Below are 20,646 nucleotides of genomic sequence, written 5' to 3' on the forward strand. Positions count from 1 at the left end.
GGTATCACATCTCCGGCACACTTGTTTTACCGAGCTCTAAGACTGTTTTGATATAGTAGGAAATACAATTTTACACTGTTGAAATATTATACTTAGTGCTACATGAACATATAAGTATACAGGTTTCATTGTAGCAGAAAAGTTTAAATACATAGAGATGGTACTTCCCCTTCAAAAACTCAAAATTGCAAGATCTGATCCTGCAAGTGTACACACCTGACTGTGGGACTGCAGTGAGTAATTTTATTTACAGTTGTATTCATTTTATACAACTGTCAGGTTATTCATATCAACTTTTGGAGTTTGAGTGCATCTGAAAACTCTGTGCAGATGCAATTTCATTTTTAAAAGCATTAAAGCATTTTCCAGCACACAATCATACAAAAATGAAGCGTAAGATCTACAGCATTCTCCTGCTCCAAGGCAGGATAATTCCCAATCCCAAATAAAAACTCATCAAGGGAGTTTCTGTCTTTTGTGTGGAACAGACTAAGATTTGGACTATGCACGTTCAATAAAATTGTTATTTTAACAAACCTTAATCCCCCAGCTTTATTTCAAACTGTAACCTGTCCACGTTCCTTCCTTTTTCTCTGAAGGTGAAAATTACTCCCAAAATTATACTGGGCAAAACCGTTCTCTTACAACCTTGAAAAGCTTAATGCACAGAAGTGAGCTTCAGTTTCCCATTCATGCTATAGCATGTCCTTCTCTTAACGTGTGTAAATGGAAGAATCTTTTAAACTGCTAGAGCACTGACAAAGCACAACTGACTACCTCATCTGAGCCTACGAACCCAACTTCCTTTGGATTATTTTTACCAGTCTGTACCTCCCCACTCCCTCCTGTACAGTTTCTACTCATAACAAGTTTTACTTGGTCATAAATCATTTCAAGAAGGTAAAATATAACATGCCTCTGAAAAAGTGGTGAACTTCCTTTGCCAGTAGGATACAAAATTTGTCCTTAGCCTACCATGAAGTCAAAAATTAGATCTCGGCTTTAAAAACGTTAGCATATTAAAAGCACTTTTGCAAACTCTGTGGTTTTTAAATTTATTAACTTACTAGTCCTTTTGAGACTTGCACATCTGGGCTAATGCTAAAGTGCTAAAGCTGCTGTCAGAGAGATACACTAATACTCATGTCAGGGGTACGGTCTCTGTCCTCTGTTCCTGAGTCCACAGTGGCATTGCCAGCACACACTGGCACTGGTTTGGAAGGAGATCAGGAAAGGGGACAGTAACAGACTACTGATCAGACATGGCACTTTGTCCCCCACTATGGCCAGTATTGCATTGGCATAAAGTACCACCTGGACAGACAGAGTACCCAAAGAGTATTTTACCCATGGTGAATGTGCCCCCAGATACTTCAGATCAAGCAGCGGCCTTCCATACAAGCAGGTCCCATTCCCTCACACTTATTAACAACAGAGGAAGATGGATAAACTGCTTTGTTCTTCTTTTCCTTAACTTTGCACTTAAAATTTATCACTAGATCCCATTGCTGCATTTATGTATTTTCTATTGTTTTGGCTTTTAAATGTGACTTTTATTATTCTTGCCTAACTGTTGTACATACACTTTCCCCCCATTATTTTATCCACCATTATAATACAACAAATCTTGGTTGGAAGCAGAACTTAGTATTTTCTACCTTTACTCTGCATGACACACCTCCTTCTGTCTGTGTGCAGAGTAGCCTGGTGCACAGTGCATTTCTGTACTTAGCATTTGGCACCTCACCTTTAAAATTCTCTGCAGCAATCTCCACACCACCTTTCAGCGGTCCTGACCCTGACTGCTGAAGTTCTTTACTCCTCCTCACAGTCTTCTGGGTACCTGTGACAGTCTCTGCCGCAGCATTAGAAGGGAACCGATGATGTATGACAAAGCAAGGGCCACACTGCACACTGAGACTACTGATACCACAGAACTGTGGGTCAACAGGTGCAACTGCTCTGACCTACATCTTAAAAATGGCAAAAGTTCTACCTACCTATGATATATTCATCTATAATTTTCCTTTGCATGAGAAACAAGTCACCTGTATCGGCAAATAAGAGAGTAACACTTCAGGCACCTGCTAACTGATGCATCATTGTGTGTTCCTGCTCCTAGTTCTTATTAATAACATACAGTGCATAATACATAAGTGGCTGTTATCTATGGTTATCTAATTTTAATGGCTCCGGTCTTTTCCAGCTACTACCATCAGATGTGGATGCATGAATAAGAGGTGTCGTGATATGATCATAGGTACCATGCTCGGACACTTGTGAAATGCAGACTAGCATTACAGAATGGCATCTTTTCATGGGCTTTGCTTGTACCTGCAGATGACGTGGCTGTTATGGATAGGTCTGAGCTTCCAGGAATAAAGCTACAGTCTATGGGATAGTGTGATCTAACAGATTGCCTGTTGTGAGGATGTAAGTCTAACTCTAAAACAATAGCAGTTAGGTATAATTGTGACTGCATTACTCGACCAGTTAGTAAGAAAGACCTTAGTAACTGTTCTGCATGCAACTGCATGCAAAAGGACATGACTATGAAGCACTGCCTAAAGAGAGAAAGTCGGTGAGTCTTACCAACAGGCAGAACGTGCACAGCAGAGACCAGACCAGACAGAGAAGGCAGAGCCTTGTTCCTGCCCTGAGCAACATTTCCCAGCACTGGGTGATTCCAGTTCAGATGTAGATCTGGCTGATTATCTCATGACAGTCCTGTGATATGACCCTTCTTGTAAAGATTCCCTGAGCCACCTTGACCTTGATCACCTCCAACTCTCTAACCTCCACATGGCTTCCCTTAGAATTGATTCATCATCTATTCATCTTCTGTACAGGGTGTGTCTTCTTGACAAGTTCAAGAAGTGGCATGTTTGGTCCCCACTTTAAGGTCTAACAAAGCTATGCTTTGCATAAGACCGCAATAGCAGGTGACAGTAAGCTTCCACCGCATTAGCCACCTCCCTGTGGGAGGCACATAAAATCAGCTTCAGGATGAATGTCCAACCCTTTGTTATTGCCTTGCTCCTCTTGGTCTCTTGAAAACTGATATGGCTTTCTTTCCCATTAAGCTTGCTGGTTTCCTCCCTTCTCCCTCTGGAAACATATTCCTGGCCTCCTTCAAACTTAAGTGTTTAAACAAAAATTTCCCCAAGTGCACAACAGGCACACGTTAACTGCACACACTTAAGTGACTACAGAACATCTGTGGATGTCTGTCTTTGAGGTCATGCCAGCAAGATCACCCTTTCCCTCCATCCATCTTAACAGCCATCTGATAATGGCATGTCATTTCCTGTGTCATGCTGTGAGTGAATGGATGTAGATGATAGCATGGATGGTGGCTGCTCCGCTTAAGGCAGAAGTCAGTTTATCACTTGGAAATTTCAGCATGTCTCCCTGACACAGTAAAGCTGAAACATGCTTCCAGTTATAAATCAGTTCAAGCAGACACACACACTTCTCGTTCTCTAACAGTGGACTGATCTTCCTGAAATCACTTACTAGATCAGGGAAAATTTAGTCTAAGAGCACATCATATGAGAGTCATGGGAGAAATAAGACAGGACAAAAAATGGGGATTGTTTCATTTCTAACATCTTTGGGGATATCCTTTCTAGTCTGTCATATCTCAAACCCAACTAACCTAAGTATTTTTGTATCTGTTATCTTTGGCAAGGACTCGCGGTTGCATGCGAGATATGAAGATATGAAGCAATAGGTGGCAGAGGGTGAGCCAATTAATTATTAAAAGTGGTTTTCACATACTTTGAAAGTCTGCATGTCCTCGAAGCACACTCAATAAAGTTAATAAGGCTAACCAGGGCACTGTATAATGTCTGTGAAGCCTAGACAGGCATTTTGCGAACTCTGGGAGATTCTGTTGTGTGCTTCCTTAACTCCACATGGACCCAATACACACTTCATAAAGTTCTTTCGTCTCAAAATACGAACCTTACAAACTCCTTCCTTCCAGTTCTACTCAAAAGTTGCTGTTTTCAATTAGCTTTCCAGCAAGGACTCCCTTTCTGCCCTCTGTGCCACTCCCTTTCACTCTTAATTCACCTTAAGAGCAGAAGTTATTTCCATCTTACCCCCACATGCTCACCTGCCCGTCTGTGAGGACTTGCAGTTATCCTTCCTGTGTTATGTCTGATTCACATGGTAACTACCTCAAGGCAATAACGTACTCCGTGGAATTCTCTGCAAAGCACAACGCATATTTATTATACTATAGCTAATATCAAATCACTACTAAATATAATAGCTACAAGAATTATCTTTGGTAGATATTAGCCCTTTCACTCTCTTTCCACGACTTACCTTGAGCGTGTAAGTTTGGATCCAAAAAGAGATTTTCTGCTATGGGCTCCTGGAAATGAGTATAGACTCAGTAATAACCTCAGTGAGACAACCACCATCAGTTGATCTTGAAGAAGAGGTGTCAGTGGCACTTGAGGCACTTGTTGAAATTAATTAACATGGACCCTATGCTAATGGAACAGGCATAGGTTCCATATAATTTTATTTTTATTCTCCAGTCAATGGTAACAATCCTTTGTAGGTGCTCTAGAACTAAATAGGGAAATACTCATTTTATCTCTCTGCAGTATTTTCAGTCATTGATCACATTATCACTTTGAACAACTTGTACAGAATATCTTTTTGGAAAGAATAAACTATGAAACTATAGGCCAAGGTGTTCAATGGAATGAACTCGGAAGCCCAGGAACAGTAAGTATATTAACCAAGCTTTGGGGTTTGAGTCTGTAATTTTTATTCACCCAACACTTGGTTTTCAGTCAAGAAAACTATTTTTGTTCTGCTTCTATAACAAGATTGGTCTTCACTTAATAAATGTATAATGAAAATAACAGCTGTATTTAAACATGTGGCAGAAGCCATTAGGCATGGAAGAATTACTCTTTTTGTAGTAAATCATGGCTGTCTAACAAATTTTATACATGACTGTCCTTGTCCATACTATGAGCCAAATTGTGTCTTGTTTTATCCCAGTTAAGATGCACTGGTTTCTATAGTTTGTGGAACAATTCATATTCCCCTTATAGCTCAGAATACAATGTGGGGAAATGAAACAAAACAGAAGTTTTTGTTATAGACAGAGGAGAATTCCAGAGCCATGGAGAAAGGATGAGGTGAAGAAGGAAAGAAACTACTGTAGATTACAATATCTGTAATATCTTTCAGATTTGTCCTTTTTTCTTATACGTGTTTAAACATCACATTAGAACCTGATTGAAGCACTACTTTTATGGAAATTATTATCAGTGCTCCTGTTGCCATTTTTCCTATTTACAACTGCAGCCCCATTTTCTTTACTATTTGGGTATTTTCTGACACAGGTTGTTAGAAACTAATAACTCTACTGAGATCGTGCAACTTTTTATACCCTTATTGGATAATTAATACTGACAGCTAGTCAGTACAGAAATCCACCTAGCACAAGCTGCTGGGAAATAATCCCAGTCACTATGTGAGCAGCATGGCTACTGCCTGGCAGAGAACAACCAAATATGGAACCAAACAAAAACTGAATCACTTCTCACCTCAGTAACTATACTTGCCTCTTAGATCCAAGCAATTAAGTAAACCTTAACCTCAGTATAGTAAGAATTACTGTGCCATAAGGATGCAGTACGACACAGTAAGTTTTTACCACAGATAGAGATGGTCTAAAAACACTGTGAGCATCTAGCAAAACACTGGGAATAGCATGCAACAACATGGGTATTGTTCTTCTCTAGCTTCATTGATTATCCATTGTTTGAAGCCTCAGATTTGTTACAAGCTGGCACTCAACCCTTGGAGAGGAATTCCTGTGAATACTGGGCTTTTGAGAACAAGCTCTGCATAAGTGGGAAGGATATGCCATGCTTTGGCGAAGCTCTGGGCTGTCATGTGCAGTCTTGAATAGGACTGCTTTCCAGTCTCAGCACATAGGCACGAACACATACCACTACATCTGAGTCAAGGCAACATCCCAACTGCTCAAGAGGAGATAACAATGCCCTTTTCAGTGCTGCGTCTTCCTCTGAGTAGGAATCCTCGCAACCCTTCTGCAGCCAAGACGAATTTGCCTTTAGCCAATGAGCCAGTTCTGTGTCTTCTGCATACAAAATTTGTGGTTGTCTTTGCGATGACTCAAGAGTGTTGTTTAGCTCCCACCCATGATGTTCATTGTTTATGTCCCTGGATTTGTTACCTAATCAACTACATATGCACTTAATTTCACTTTGTAATAACTCTAAGTAGTACTTACTTTTCATGAAATCTCTGCATTACAATGAATATTTCTATGTTTACCCCAGGAACCATTCAGAGTGTGAACAGCTTTTCAAGCTTCATCCACTTATTGATCAGTTGGTTGAAAAATTTAAACAGCTGTTTTCTCTTTGCCAAAACACTTCTCATGCAATTTATTTAAGGGGAGAACTATTTTAAATAGCATATTCTTTTTTCAGAAGTCTCACTGTTGTGCAAGATTTTAAAGAATCATTCATGTGCGCTATCATGGATATTGTTTCAGTACAGACACAGGCAAAACAGAAATCAGTTCCTCCCTCCCCAACTTTATGCTTTAACTCTAACATAAAACCAGTGCTAGACCTCGTTCTCCACATTCCAGATTCTCAATATGCCACCTGAAAATAAACACATTTTAAATGTGTATCTACTCAAGGTAAGATTCTTTTCCACATCAGTAAAAGGAATTCTCAGAATAATGAGATAAAAAAGTAATTTTGGAGCTATGAGAATTATGAGGCCTGATTCCCAGTATCTCTTCTCCTTATGGATTCTCTGATGTCTAATAAAACATGAGTTTATTAGTCTTGCCTTCAGCTGAGGAACTAACAGTTTCTCTTTCTTTCTCTATTCCTCTCATCTGCTTATTTTTGTAATAAAGGCACAATCCTAGGTTCATCTAAGGATTCTCTCACTAGAAGGCAAGAGAAGTGTGAGAGGCAGAGTATATCAAATGCATGGAAATGCAGATGCAGAAGTAGACCTGCCTGCAAAGTAAGGCTTTCAGTTCACAGTGAATTTCCTCTTTTTGATTTTTTTTTTAATCTGAATTTTTTTTATTCTCCTCAAAGCAGATGGCCCCTGGGCCTTGCTCACCAGAACAGGTTAATGGCATGGTTAATAGCTTTGCTGCCCACAGCAGCTATAGAAAGGACTAAAATCTTCCTTCCAGAGGCACCCGCCAGTCACTGTGGCTCTGGGCAGCCGTTCCAGGTAGACGCATCTGGAGTCTCCTCATGCTGCCGTGAATTAGAGCCTGCCCTGGAGCTATGACCTGGGAGTATGCAGGACAAACATCCAAATATGAGGGACTCGGCACATCCTGGCTCTGTGGCTTTGGGACAGACTCACCACCCAGCCACCAGGCTCTGGGAACTCTGGAAGAACAGGGTGCTAGCACACAATAAGCTTTTTTTCAGACCATTTCATCAGGAAGACACTGAACTATGCAGATCAATACCAATATCACAATGGCCCACAGCATAGTAAGGAGCAGTTTAAGAATGAAGAATAGGTGCTTAAAAGTGGGCCTGAAAAAGACAGGGTTGCTGTTGCTGGGCTAGGAATGATTTTTGAAACATTCTTAGCAATGATTTAGAGAAAGACCCATTATTCTCCAGCTTTCTTTAAAGATAAACTGGAGTTTCTGTCTGACATCAAACTCTTAGAATAGCAACAGCCGCAAATAAAATTTTCTGCCATCTCTGGGTGGCTAAGAATTTCTCCATCCAGGCAGACCATGGCCTGACCTTGACTATTCGTGTCTGCATTTCATCTTGGCAGGACCATAGCCCATGATACACCTGGCACAGAGCCTTCAGTATTTGGAAACTCCAGCTAATACAAAGTGTTGCATTTTATATGATTATGAGGAGAAGCTGCTACCACCAGCAACTGGTAGTGTTGTCTATCTCTGCTTTCCTTGTTGCACACGCTACAGACTTGTTGCCCTTATCCACTGCTGATTCAGTTTCAGCTTTTGGGTCTTAACTTCAAGTTGCTCAATGGGTTGGATCCAAGTTATCTGAAAAAACATCTAAACCTCCAGGAAAAAGACAGTGGTTGACAACTACTCTTCTGTGCACAGTGGAACTGCCTAAGGTAAGATAAGTACACCTGACCTGAGACCGGCGTGATCCACCCCCAAAAAGAAACCTCCCATCATCTGTTTCAAGCATAAACTCTGTTTCTTCTCTTCTCTACATGTAAAGACATAGTAACATACAGCTTTTCTAACCAAACAAAACTAAATACATAAGAGAAATTATTAGAAAGGAATTGCCCTTTAAGAGTCTTCCACTCTTTCTGACCTACCAATTGTGGAGGATGAGTAAACAACTACCATATTGTTGACAGCAGTAGCCCTGTAAATACACTAGCAGAAAGCTTTCAGAGGCTGACGATTAGATCAGGTCACGTGTACAGCAGAACAGAATTCCCAAGTTAATACCAAGTGCCTTTCCCCAAAGTACTCAGCTTTTCCCCTCTAGAAGCTCACACCTGGGTACCACTCTCACACAGCAATATCACAGGCGAGAATTGTGGGAAAAGACATACAAATAAGCCCACAAAACACTTCAGAACTCTTATATCAAACACTGGCAAATTGTTTTTGAACCAGAATACAATGTACCCAGCCCAGATAGGCTTGCTTTTGCTGTAACCTTGGTGTGCTCATTTCCATGTAAATACACAGAAAGTTCTTCACCTTGAAGCTATTTCACAGGGGGTTTTGTATGTGGAATGTAAGTATAAAGTGAAAGCTCTGGGTGTGCTTGTAAATCATTTGTGTTAAATGATCTGTGCAAACCTCAAACATACAGAGGTATTCCTTAGTGGAAAACAAAATAAAATGCTCTTCTTTGGGTATGCAACATTACATTACCAAATCCATACCTAGGACCAACTTCTGGGCTTGCGGGCTACACAGTACTCCAGAAAATGGAAACGCTAACACGCTGGCTGTAGCTAAGGCCTTGAAAGCCCTAACTCAGGGTACCACCCCTGGGAAAATTCTGGTCATGATGTCAGCTGTGACAAATGTCACCCATAGTCACCAATCTGAAAAGGAATTGCAGAGCTGCCTTCAACTCTCAAAGTGCTCCCTACACCGATCCTTGCCAAGATGCTATCATTCCAACATAAGCTGGAAAGAATCCTTGGTAAAATTTATGGGCCTGCATCCCCTTCCACCAAGTCACGGAGTGGCAAGAGGGTGTGACAGCCCACCCACACAACCTGTCACAGGCTTCAGCTGCACCTCCAGCCAGGAATAAACAGTCAGGATTGCACATTGTTCTCTCCCCCAGTCACCCACTTTGCCATACTGGAAAATGTCAACACGCTGCTGTATATAGGGTTAGACCAACACGTTTTTAACTAAAATAACAAAAAACATTGTAGGAGTGTTGAAAAAATATTTTCTGATGTGCTTTGCTTTAAGAGAAAAAATAGCAACCATAGAGAGTTAGCCATCTTCTGAACCTTACACACTACTATTTCTGCTTAATTTTCTCCCACCTAAATGGCAACTATGCTTTAAAGCACCAAGCACTGTATACTTAATAAATTATAAAGTCAATCTTCATAATTTCTCTTCTCATACATTGGTTTCAACACAGAAAGATATATGGGAGATAACCTAGGTCTTCCTCCAACAAAGCACTTAAGCATACACTTCAGCACGTCAGCTGAAGACACGGCGATATGTTTCAAGTTATGTACGTGTTTCACAATTTCATTGAAGTTCAAAGACAAATGAAAAAAGAACATGCAGCAGAAAAAATTTCCAATATCCAGGTAATTGACACTAGGTAGTACCTTCTACTGAAATTCCACTGAATTAAGAAAATACTTTCTTTGGTTAATTCATCAATGTTCCTTTTGGAGGCAGTGACAAAACCCAGTTTTATTAAAGTGTAAATTTGACACCGCTCCATTTAGATGGAAGCAAAACTCTTTTTACCTCCAGTGGAAATGGAACTCAATGATAAAATATAAGACTTTTTATAATTGAAGCATGATCCTAAAAAGTAAGTCCTGACAGCGGAATCATGAGATGTTGTAAAATCTTAATATTTAGTTATTCAAAAGTATACATGTGTCAGAATATCAGGTTCCGATGTCCTTTGCAATTTCCACAAAGAGTGCCTACGCTTCTAGGATGTATCAGTGTGCCTCTGACATTTGTTTATGTGTCAAATAAACAAGGATACTGTTATTTCAATCCATTTAGAAAGTTCTTAGATGATGTTTCCAGCAATATTTGGGTTTTGTTTTGTGGTTGGAATGTTTTTTTCACAATAGTGTTGGATTTTACTGTCCCTTTAATGGGTTTTCCCCTTCTCATCACATTTCTGGTGCCACTATTTTACCAGATATCTGAAATACTTCTGCACTAATAAGAAGTATTGGTTGTCCTGGGACAATATCCAGAAAAGATACATACATTTAAGGAGGTCTGAAATATCACAGCACTTCCCAAAAAGGCAAGGTAGTCATTGCAACCACCTTGGCAGTGGCAAGCCTGGAAAAGCTGATAGTGGATTTTAAAAAAGAAATATATCACAATACTTTAGCATGGCTGCAAGTAGGACAGAAAAAAAGGTAGCATTTTTGCTTCTATGTCCAAAAAATGCTGGCAAATACAGAATAAAACAGTGCAATACTGTGTTATCTAAACATGTTAATTAGCCACACCATAGAGAATGAGGCCTTCTCTACTATCTGTTCACCTTCAGTCATACCTCGATTGCCTTCCTCATGTCCACAATTGGTACAACATTAGACAGACGGTGTGGCAGATCAGAAAGTAACTACTGAGCATGGATTTCTGCTGATGGCAGGGTTTTTAAATGCTCAAGGCGCTGGTACAACCAACTCGTGTAAATGGCAACCTTGGCTCTACATTTTAATTATTCTGAAATAAAACCATTTTAAGTTCCAGTAAGTAACATGATGCAACGAAAGGAATCCTAGAAACAATTACACACACGCAAATAATTTAGCCTCGTACAGTAACATGCAGTCACGACAGAATGAAATATTCATAAACTCAAGGGAGATTAAATTCTGTGTTACTCTATCACAATATGTAAACCATCAGTTACCATTTTAAAAATAATGCCCTGTATCCACCTTTTTAAGCCATACTGGCCCTGTTCAAACGATCAGTCATTGATACTCTCTTTTGATTAAAACAATAGGACAGATTTTACCAAACAGTAACAAACCTAAAAGTATAGGAGGCAAATATGACAAACTAAGGTATCCAGTTAGACATACCTTTTTTTCAAAATACCTTGCATTCCTCATGATAATTGCAACTCTAGTCATGCAAATATGTGGTGTGACATAGTTGTTGCATTAATTTATTGCATTGCTGGTTTACATTCCTTCATTGTCTTACTGTTCTACACATTTCTAACAAAACCAAACTATAGTACAACTAGTTGAAGAAACACAGCTCAAATCCAGGACATGGCAACATTTCTTTGTTTTTCATTTATAATTATAATCTGTTTTGGGGTATCTGACCACTCAGAGAATTACTCAGATTTCAATAAAATATAAACGGATGTGTTTTACAGTCTAGCAAACGCGGATCACTCCTTGCAACAATCACAGTATTACGATGAAACTTACACATTTATCAGTCTCTGCCTATAACAGACCTACAGTCACAGCAGAATTCATCGGCTTCAGTTTGGTAAACCCATGCCGAGAAAAATGAATGGAAATGAAGACAGTGCCCGCAGACAAAAGCACTGATCAATGCACTCCACTGACATTATCTTAATGGCAACCTTTTTCCATCTCATCCTCCCTACTTTCCGATTCTTCCAGCAGCAGACATATCCGCACTAAAGGATGCGATCTGACCCATTTCTCGTTGAACTCCGTCACCCACAGGTTTTCACTCGGCAGCGAGCAGCCGTCCCCCCGGTCCACAATGACACAGCAGGGCTGGAGGGACACGGCACCCGGGCTCCTTCCCCCAGGTCACTCGCCCCTCGCCGCTGGGTGAAAACCGAGGCGAGGGCAGGGGAGCGGCGGCCCTGCCGGCACCGGCCCCTCCGAAGTGAGGTAAACTTTCGCAGCGGCACCTGGGCCGCCGCCCGCCGCGCCGCTCCCGCAGGGCGGGCGGAACAATGCCCGCCGCCCCGGGCCCCGCGGCGGCCCCGCGCCTCCCCGCCCCGCCGCCCCCGTGTCCTCAGACAACCTCCGCCGCCGGCCCCCCGCCTCCCGCCGCCGCCGCGCTGACAAAGGGCGGCGCGGGGTTGCCCGCGGCGGCGCGGCCGCGGCCGGGCGGGAGCGGAGCGGGCCCGCCGCCCCCGCCCGCCCGCCCCGCCGAGCGCGGCCCCGGGCAGCCGGCCCCTCCGGCGGGCGCGGCGCCCGGCCGGCCGGCGGCGGAGCGGAGCGGAACGGACCTACCTTTTTGTCCTCTTTCTCGCTGCCGTGCCTCCGCTCCGGGTGGCCGCTGTCGGCGGCGGGGGCCGGCTCGGCGGGCTGCCCATCGCGGTGGTGCGGGCGCTGGTGCGGGCAGCCGCCAGACCCCGCCGCCGGGGGGATGGGCTCCGGGCACGGAGAAACTCCCTTAACATCCATCTCCATCTTCCAGTTCACTGTATTGCGAGACAAAAGCAGGCAAACACTTTCCACCACCCCGCGTCTTTCGTGTGCTCTCCTTTCTCCCTCTTTTCTTTTTTTCCTTCTTTCTTTCTTTCTTTTTTCCCCCCCCTTCCTTCCTTCCTTTCTTCCCCTTCTCAAGAGGCCGTGACACGCATGGCTCTGGCCGCTGCTGCTGCACCGATCCGGCGGCTGCAATTCTCCCCTAGATCCTCCAGACTTTTGTATCCAGCGTGTGTGTGTATAAGAGTGAGAGTGTGTGTGTGTGCGCCCGTGTCCTTGGTACGATGGCCTTCAATCGCCCCGAAACAGCAAACGCTAACTAAGCAGATCTCTCGCCACGAAGATCAACTCCCGGCCCCGGTCTAATTGTGGTGGTTATTTACTTTACGCTATCTATGTCCCAGGCCCGGACAAGCCCTCCCGGCTGCAGCCCTTTGAACAAAGTTAGCTGGAGGGAGCCGAGCCCGGGGAGGGGGTGGGGGCCAGGGGAAACCACCGGGGTTTAACACGGGGGAACTGACAATAACCCGGTAATGTCAAGTAAAAGTTAAACCTCCCCCTTCCTCCCCTCCCCCTTCCCTCTCCACATCCCAGGCAAGCGCAATACAGCAAAGCAAAACGAGCGATTTCAGACCTGTGCAAGGTGCTGGTGACGAGAAGAGACGAGCATTTACCCGATTGTTGCTTTTATTTTATTTTCCCCTCGCCTCCCCCCAGCACCACCCGCTATTGCAAATGTGGGCTCCTTGATGTTAATCTCCTCTCCGTGGTCTGAGTGTATGTGTGTGACTGGAGCTCCCTCTCTCTCAGGCTGCCAGCGCCACGCAGCATTGCACAAGGAGAACTGGAGTAAGGAGAAAAACAAGAGCAAATCCAGGCTGGAAATCTAAATCAGTACCAGCCACTAGCTCACCGATTTTATCAACACAAATACAACAAGAGAAAGGGAAAAAAAATCGCGTGTAAGCGGCTAAATCAGTCATGACTGCAGTGCGCACACAATTATTTTATTCGCCGTGTTAGCTTCCTTCTCAGACTGAAGTTAGAGACGGTAGGGAAAAACGCAATCTCATTAAGAGTGTTTTATACCAAAACAAGAATTTCCTTAGTGGTGCCGGAGCCAAGCCAACCATTCAGCTATTCCCCTTTTCATTTTGAAGAGATGAATGGTGAGCGTAGACCCAACCGTTCTTAAATCGGGACACCATCAGGTGACCAGTCTGCACTTCTAAATATAACACCACATTGTCCCGAGGAGCAGCTGCTTTGAAAGTTAACTGGGAACATCTACTGAGAGCCTGCAGCGTCAAGATACGAATCTGATCTATACCTGATCCGTCTGATGCGTGTACCGACCTCTCCAATAGCAACTACCTGCTCTGCAGAGATACTGGGCCACATCCTCAGGAGCTGGTCTATTTTACAGCAGGGCAAAACCTGTCCCAGGGTATTTCAGGAAGCGGGTGACTATCAGGTATTTACGTGATGCCCTTTTATTCCTTGCCTTGGGTTCCGTTATTCCCCAACAGGATTGTTACTGTGGGAACCTGAACAGATCTTACTGCAACAATATATTTGCACAAAGGGCAAGGGCTAATCTCATGACAGAAAAAAAAAAAAAAAGTCTTTGTCACACACCAAAGCTCTAATTTTAAAATACACATCTCTAAAGATCCTTAGTATTATTCTCAAAGCCTGACAAGTATTTGAGGGTCCTGCTGTCTTCTCAGAATGGTGCAAGTAAGGAGCATTTCTATTGAAACTATCAGCACCAATGTTTAAAATTGAGGTAAATAATACAACAACCAAACCTAACTATTAAAGTTTATATCAAATACTTTAGACTACTTACAATCAAAGATGATCTCTGAAGATCCCTTCCAAACCCTAAAATTCTCTGATTCTGTAATTTATTTATAATCATCTGAATATTGTAAATAATTATCTACATTTTGGGGCAGAAGGATCTAAACATTCTGGATATAGGTTTAGCCTCATTAGCAAAAACCAGTACTAACTGCAAACAGGCACTTGTGGGGGGTCAGTTGGCATAGCCACCATGGCTGCAGAACACGTACAAAGGTGGATTTAGCTGCACAATTGCCCAGAGCAAAGCAATGGGCCCACGTAGATGACAGCCACCCCCCTGTCAGTCCACCTGCGTAGTCACCACCTCCCTCCACACACAAGCAAAGCACACAAGGAAAAAAATTCAGTGCTCAAGAGCTTTTCCAGTTCGGGTCAAAGTACTTCCAGGATCACAGGTTGGAAAATGGCAAGATAAAAGTGAAAATAAAATTAATGTTGCTCATTCAGGTGCTGCAACGGACGCTTACAAAATTACTGATAAATGACATAGAAACCTTCTGTTGGTGGGTAATACTAAAGAACGCTGTTACAAAATAACAATTCCAAATCTACCTTCTCCAGATCTATAATGTAAAATTCAAAGCAAACTCAAACCATCTAAAAATAGAGAAAAGCTAACCCAAATACAAATATTTCGCCATGTGCTCGGAAGCTTACTGGAGCTGGACATTGGCAGAGAACCAAGGAAAACTAATTCCAGAGGTGGGGGCCCTTGACTCAGAAAGCTCTGCTCCTAATCCTAGAGAGTTTAACCCCCAAAACCGAAAGAAACTTCTTAGACGCTTTGAGTGAACATAATCATGCATAAGAAGAGGACAGGCCCTAGACTATATTAAAGTCAGTACAAAGATTTGTACTTGGCTGCTGAATTTCAAATTTTCCCTTCTTTTCTTTCCCCCATCTTCCCTTTTTGTGCTGCAAAAGGTTTAGCATACTATTGCAAAAATAAAATTATTACAAATAATTAATCACAACAGTGTGCTCCCAGTTGTTCTCTGCACAAACCAGGTTTCTGCCTGGCTGCTGTTATTCAATGGATTTCAAGAGAATCCTAAGTAGAACGAGTTTTGTCAGGCTAATCAATCTGAATAATCATCACAAATTTCTATGAGAGAAATAATGGTCTTCAGGCCAAACATACTTTGAGGTACAAACAATAACTACAAATCTAGGAGCACTAACAAATTGGACAGGAAAATGAAATCTGAACCAGCAGGCTGAGGAGATAAGAAATATGACCTCCTTCCAGTCACCTAAGTGGTCCTCTGACAAGTATCGGGTTCCTCAGGTCCAGGCAGAAGCATGTGAGCTTTCACCCTGAATTATTGGTAAGCGCTGAGAGAAGAGTGGAACTACAGACCATACTAATGCAACAAGCCACAGAGCTGGACATTTAATTGATTGGTGTTGCATAATGAGAAGTTTTTGGTACCTTCAACTAACCTGGTACATACATCACACCCAAATTGTGAGTCCACAGAATAGTATTTGGAGCCGAGATGGAATAATGGTGAGCCAGAATCCTGTATCACATGGCAGCTGTCTGGGAAGACTATGCGCTGAGAAACAGAAACCAGGATGTTGTAATGGAGGGCAAGTGAATCCACACCAGGAAGGCCGTGTTCGTAAGAAAACAACATTGTGTTGCATGCTTTCCAGATGTGCTGACAGATCAAAAAAAATAGCATGGATCCTTCACTCATGTTCACTGTGGTAAAACAGCATATAATTTAGACTCTATATAGAATAATAAAATACGTTACTGAGTATGGACTGTCTATTACCATACACAACATGCATTGAGAATTTCTGAGCCCAGATCTATTGTTCATTTTTCAAGAGAAATAGCATTAAAATATCGCTGGTGAAACCAATGCTACAACTCATTAACACATGCTCCCTGCTCCTGCATATTTTACAGTTGTGGGCTGTGCTGTAAAACAGGTGTAGGTGACTAAACAGATTCCAAGGACACTGACATTATAAAATGCAAAAAGAAAACCTTTCAAGACCAACTGCATTCTTCGTGTCTTAAAAAATTAAAATTTGGGAGTGATGACACTGTGAATTTACAGGTCAATTATTGGAACAATTTGATGGAAAGGGTCAAAAACTGCTCCTTCTAGAATCCAGTGTCATTTTTGCGTTCTTATTCTTGGTTATGATCAGATGGCAGTACAACATACTGTGCAAGCCACATGGCAGGGGAATCCTCTATAGTTCTAATTAATAAGGCTAGAAATGGTGAGAAGACATAAACAAATTAAATGATTTCCCTAAGATCATAAAGTAGTTCAGTGGCAGATTAAACAGAACATTTATGACATTTCCATGGTCTCTTCTTTCAGTCATTTGTTTCATTTAGCAATTTGTTGCTTTTTCTTATGAGTAGTTTTAAGATAACTGCTCAGAAACCAAGTCATTTATTGATGTTTACTTACTTAACAATTCTTGTCCAAAAATATTTTCAGGTCTTTCTCAAGCACATTTATATTTATGTTAATGTGGATAAATTGAAGATGTTGCATGTCAAATATACAAAAATGGCTATTACAAGTTAGCAGGATATATGCAATCTTCATAAAAACACAACTATCGTTGTATAAGAGAGACAGCATTTGGCTTTCTGCTGCCTCCCGAATCTGTTGGTTCAGGATTCACCTATGCACTGCATTCAACATTTGAATAATTTTGACCTTTCACCACCCTTAGACAATTCAAATCAAAGGCTTCCTGTTGTAAACGCAAGCTCCTTGGGGCCTCACTCAACACTGTATCTGTCGACTTGCATTCTAGGCTATTTCATTTCTTGCTTGAGAGTTGCAAACAGAGTTGCTTTCTCATGAAGACTCTGACCTTATCGATAATTCCCTCTGTACTATACATTTCGAAGTGGCTGACACAGATGTTCATTGAGTCATTTTCCCACCCATCGATCTCTGCTGCTGTTCTCTAAGGTGCTTTACCACTAGTATGTAAACATTCAGTAACCTGGGGGCTTCTGCAACTTTCGGGACCTATCTATGCAGGTATTTTCTCTCTCAGAAAGTATAGAATTATATATGCTTAATAAATGCTATCCTAAAATAATTATGTTGCACAGGGATATAAAGACATGCTGGGGATATTCTTAGAGAGCAAACCCTGAAAATACTACTCAAATTCCACCATTTTCTACACAGTCCCACATGAAAATGGATACATTACAAGCTACATTTTCAAAAGCATCTTGTCTTCTAGATTTCCATCCACAATTTTTATAATATCAGTTCTCTCCTGCATTCCAACATTTTTGCTCACAAATACTGAAACTACAAAGAATGGCTGCACAATTTCAGCCTTGAGTGATATTTTTTGAGCCTTTTGAAGACTTAACTCCATTTCTTTTTTTGAACATAAAAACCTGTAACCCTTGGAATGTCTCCTGAGTCCCTACAGCTCCTTTTCTAGAAAGCTATCAAAATAGAATTGATAGACTTCATGACTTTTAAACATGGACGTAGCTCCTCGCAGTTTATATTCTACAGAACTGTCAAACAAAACTACTGTGGCCATAGCCAGAGCCTCATTCTTCCTTGCCCAAGATATCACAAAAAAAGCAATGGCCATGCAGACCCTGCACTCACTTTCCAAAGAAGTGTCATTATTTGAGCACATATGTGTTCTGCAGAATGTATGGAAGGCTTTATTCCCCTCAAAATTGCTGTGTGAGGTGGAAAAAGAAGCAGCCATTCCTGCTGAACTTTCTGAGAGTTGCCCTGGGCTCACAGTTAGTCAAGACATCACTGGGTGGGACAGAAAGCCTAACCTAGGAGACTCAAAGAAAGGAAACACAGCTCTGAGGCAAATGGGTGGGCAGCACTGCCACATAGACATTTGTTTCACACAATCTGAAAACATCTGTATTTCAGTGGGTGATGCTGCAGTCTTCTCAGTTCCTCTGGTAAGCCTGGATCTGTGCCAAATTGAAAAATTTGACCTAGTTTTCAGTTTTTTGGAAAGGAAAACATCCACAGAGCTCACTTAAGTTAGAAAATGGGGAAAAAAGTAATTTGTCATAATAATAATATGTTATAAACAAATAAACAAAAGGGAGATGCATTAAAACAAGGGGAAAAGAAACACTCTATATTATTTCTTAATGGATGCCAAAGATTCATTGCCAGAGATTAAACTTTCAGGAGCAGACAAAGGCATGAGAACACGCTACAAGGGATACAACATCTCCAGTGGCAGCCAAGGGTCAGTGTACAAGGACTGGTCCACTGAAGTTCAGAGACCCACTAACAGGGAGAGACAGAGACAACAAGAATATGCGTGGGTTTAGCCCTCAGGCATTTCTGCTTCACCAGCTGACCTGAAGCCCACACACTTAACATGCAGAGATGTGTGTAGGAACTAGTGCAGGTCTTAGGAGCACTAACTCCTATCTGATTTTCCTTGCCTTTTTTTTTTTCTCTCCCAATCTCTTCTTACTTCTTCTGTCTCTTGTAGCAGAGAGAAGCGTTAAGGGCTCAATATGCTAATAGCATCTTTTTTTTTTTGTAGCAGACTGCATATATACATATGCAAATATGGTTTTGAGCTTGGGTGATGGGTTTTGTTTAAAACTGTCAAAACTGAAGTCTGGAGAATTTTCTTGATGATGAAAATAGATGAGTAATCCATTTGGTAGTATCTGTACAAACAATATACACAAAGCCACTTTCTTAAAATGTTTTGCTTTTAATTTTTAAATTAATGCATACTGCTCAATTTGACTACTTCTTCCAACTTTGCTAACTCTCTGGCCCTACTAAGATATGCCCCATTCTCTCCTTGTTCCTTCAGCAGATAGGAAATGCATTTAAATTCACCAAATTTCTTAAGTAAAAAAAAAACTGTTAAGAATAACTTAAAGAAACAAAGTATGTTTAAGCATAAATAAGACCAAACACAATTCACTGCATCTTCTTAAAACTAAAAATTGTACATTATCAATTACTCTTCTATTCACTGCTGGGACTTGAGTTTAGGGTTTTACAGTTTTGTCCACTATATTCAGGACTTAATCTGACTAAATCCAGTGAGCCAGAGTATGTATTTAAACAGTATAGTCTTCACCACTTTAATTAATCTTTAGGAAAGAGCCTGGCTTTGCTGTCTTTGCCTAGAATAACCCTGTTTTGAGGTCGATACTACAACTACAAGGTGGAATGAAGGATTGGACTTTGAAGGAGAAACACAAAATCAAAATCCTCAACTTTCCATTTCTAAAATAATTTTAAATTCCATGAATAATTTCAATATATGTGTACTTTGGAGCTATCAATGTCTCCTTAAGTGTAAAGGCTACATTTCCATTATTTCTGCTTTTGCAGGATGCTATGGGGGGTGGGGAGGGAAACACCCTAGTAAAAAATTTTAGCGAAACATTTGCCGAGTAGGATATCATAGATTTTCCAAAAGCAACATAAGAATTATATTTTTGTTTATTTTTTCTAACCACAACTGTGGAGTTAAAAGCAGACATTTGAACAACTGAGTATGAAGCAAGTTAATGAAGGTATATTAGAAGACTATAAGATGCAAAAATCTAGGAAATTGAAGAAAGTGAAAACCCTGCAAACAGTTTTCTGACTTTGAGCGGCAAACTCCAGAGAGATGAAAGATGAATGCATCAAAAAGAACATCCTTTTGTTCCTTGAAAGAATAGGTTATTGTCTACTTGTATTTCTTGGACATCATCACTGGTACTGTACTCACTAAAAACAATGGAAGACACATCCCTGCCCCAAGGAGTGTACAATCAAAAAGCCAATGGAAAAATGTCCAATAATTTCAAAATGAGTAGGATTAGACCCAAAATTAGGCAAACGTACTTGAATAGCAATGTCTGCCAGCATATTAGCAATAGTTCAGCAAAGACAACAGTCAGCCTAACCATTCAAAGATAGATGTTTTGGTGACAGATTAAAAATAAATAGACATGGTAATGGATATAAAGAAAATAAACTGAAGTTGCAAGGAAATGTTTTGATTAAAAAGCTGATGTTCTCAGGTCAAATATGCTGTCAACAGAGTATGACACTTAAGGTCTCAAAAAGCACT

General features: G+C 41.3%; 1 protein-coding gene across 2 annotated transcripts in view; it reads right to left on the minus strand.

Moving 5' to 3' along the window:
* RBMS3 (RNA binding motif single stranded interacting protein 3) overlaps positions 1–12,669 on the minus strand; it is a 723,251-nt gene extending 710,582 nt beyond the window's left edge. For both annotated transcript variants that reach the window (XM_074151184.1, XM_074151185.1), the window contains exon 1: positions 12,490–12,669. In XM_074151184.1, coding sequence (XP_074007285.1) covers positions 12,490–12,669 — 180 coding nt within the window. The remainder of the gene's footprint in view (positions 1–12,489) is intronic.
* Positions 12,670–20,646: the final 7,977 nt, after the last annotated feature.

This window comes from Numenius arquata, chromosome 7 (assembly GCF_964106895.1).
Source record: "Numenius arquata chromosome 7, bNumArq3.hap1.1, whole genome shotgun sequence".
Classification (NCBI taxonomy): Eukaryota; Metazoa; Chordata; class Aves; order Charadriiformes; family Scolopacidae; genus Numenius; species Numenius arquata.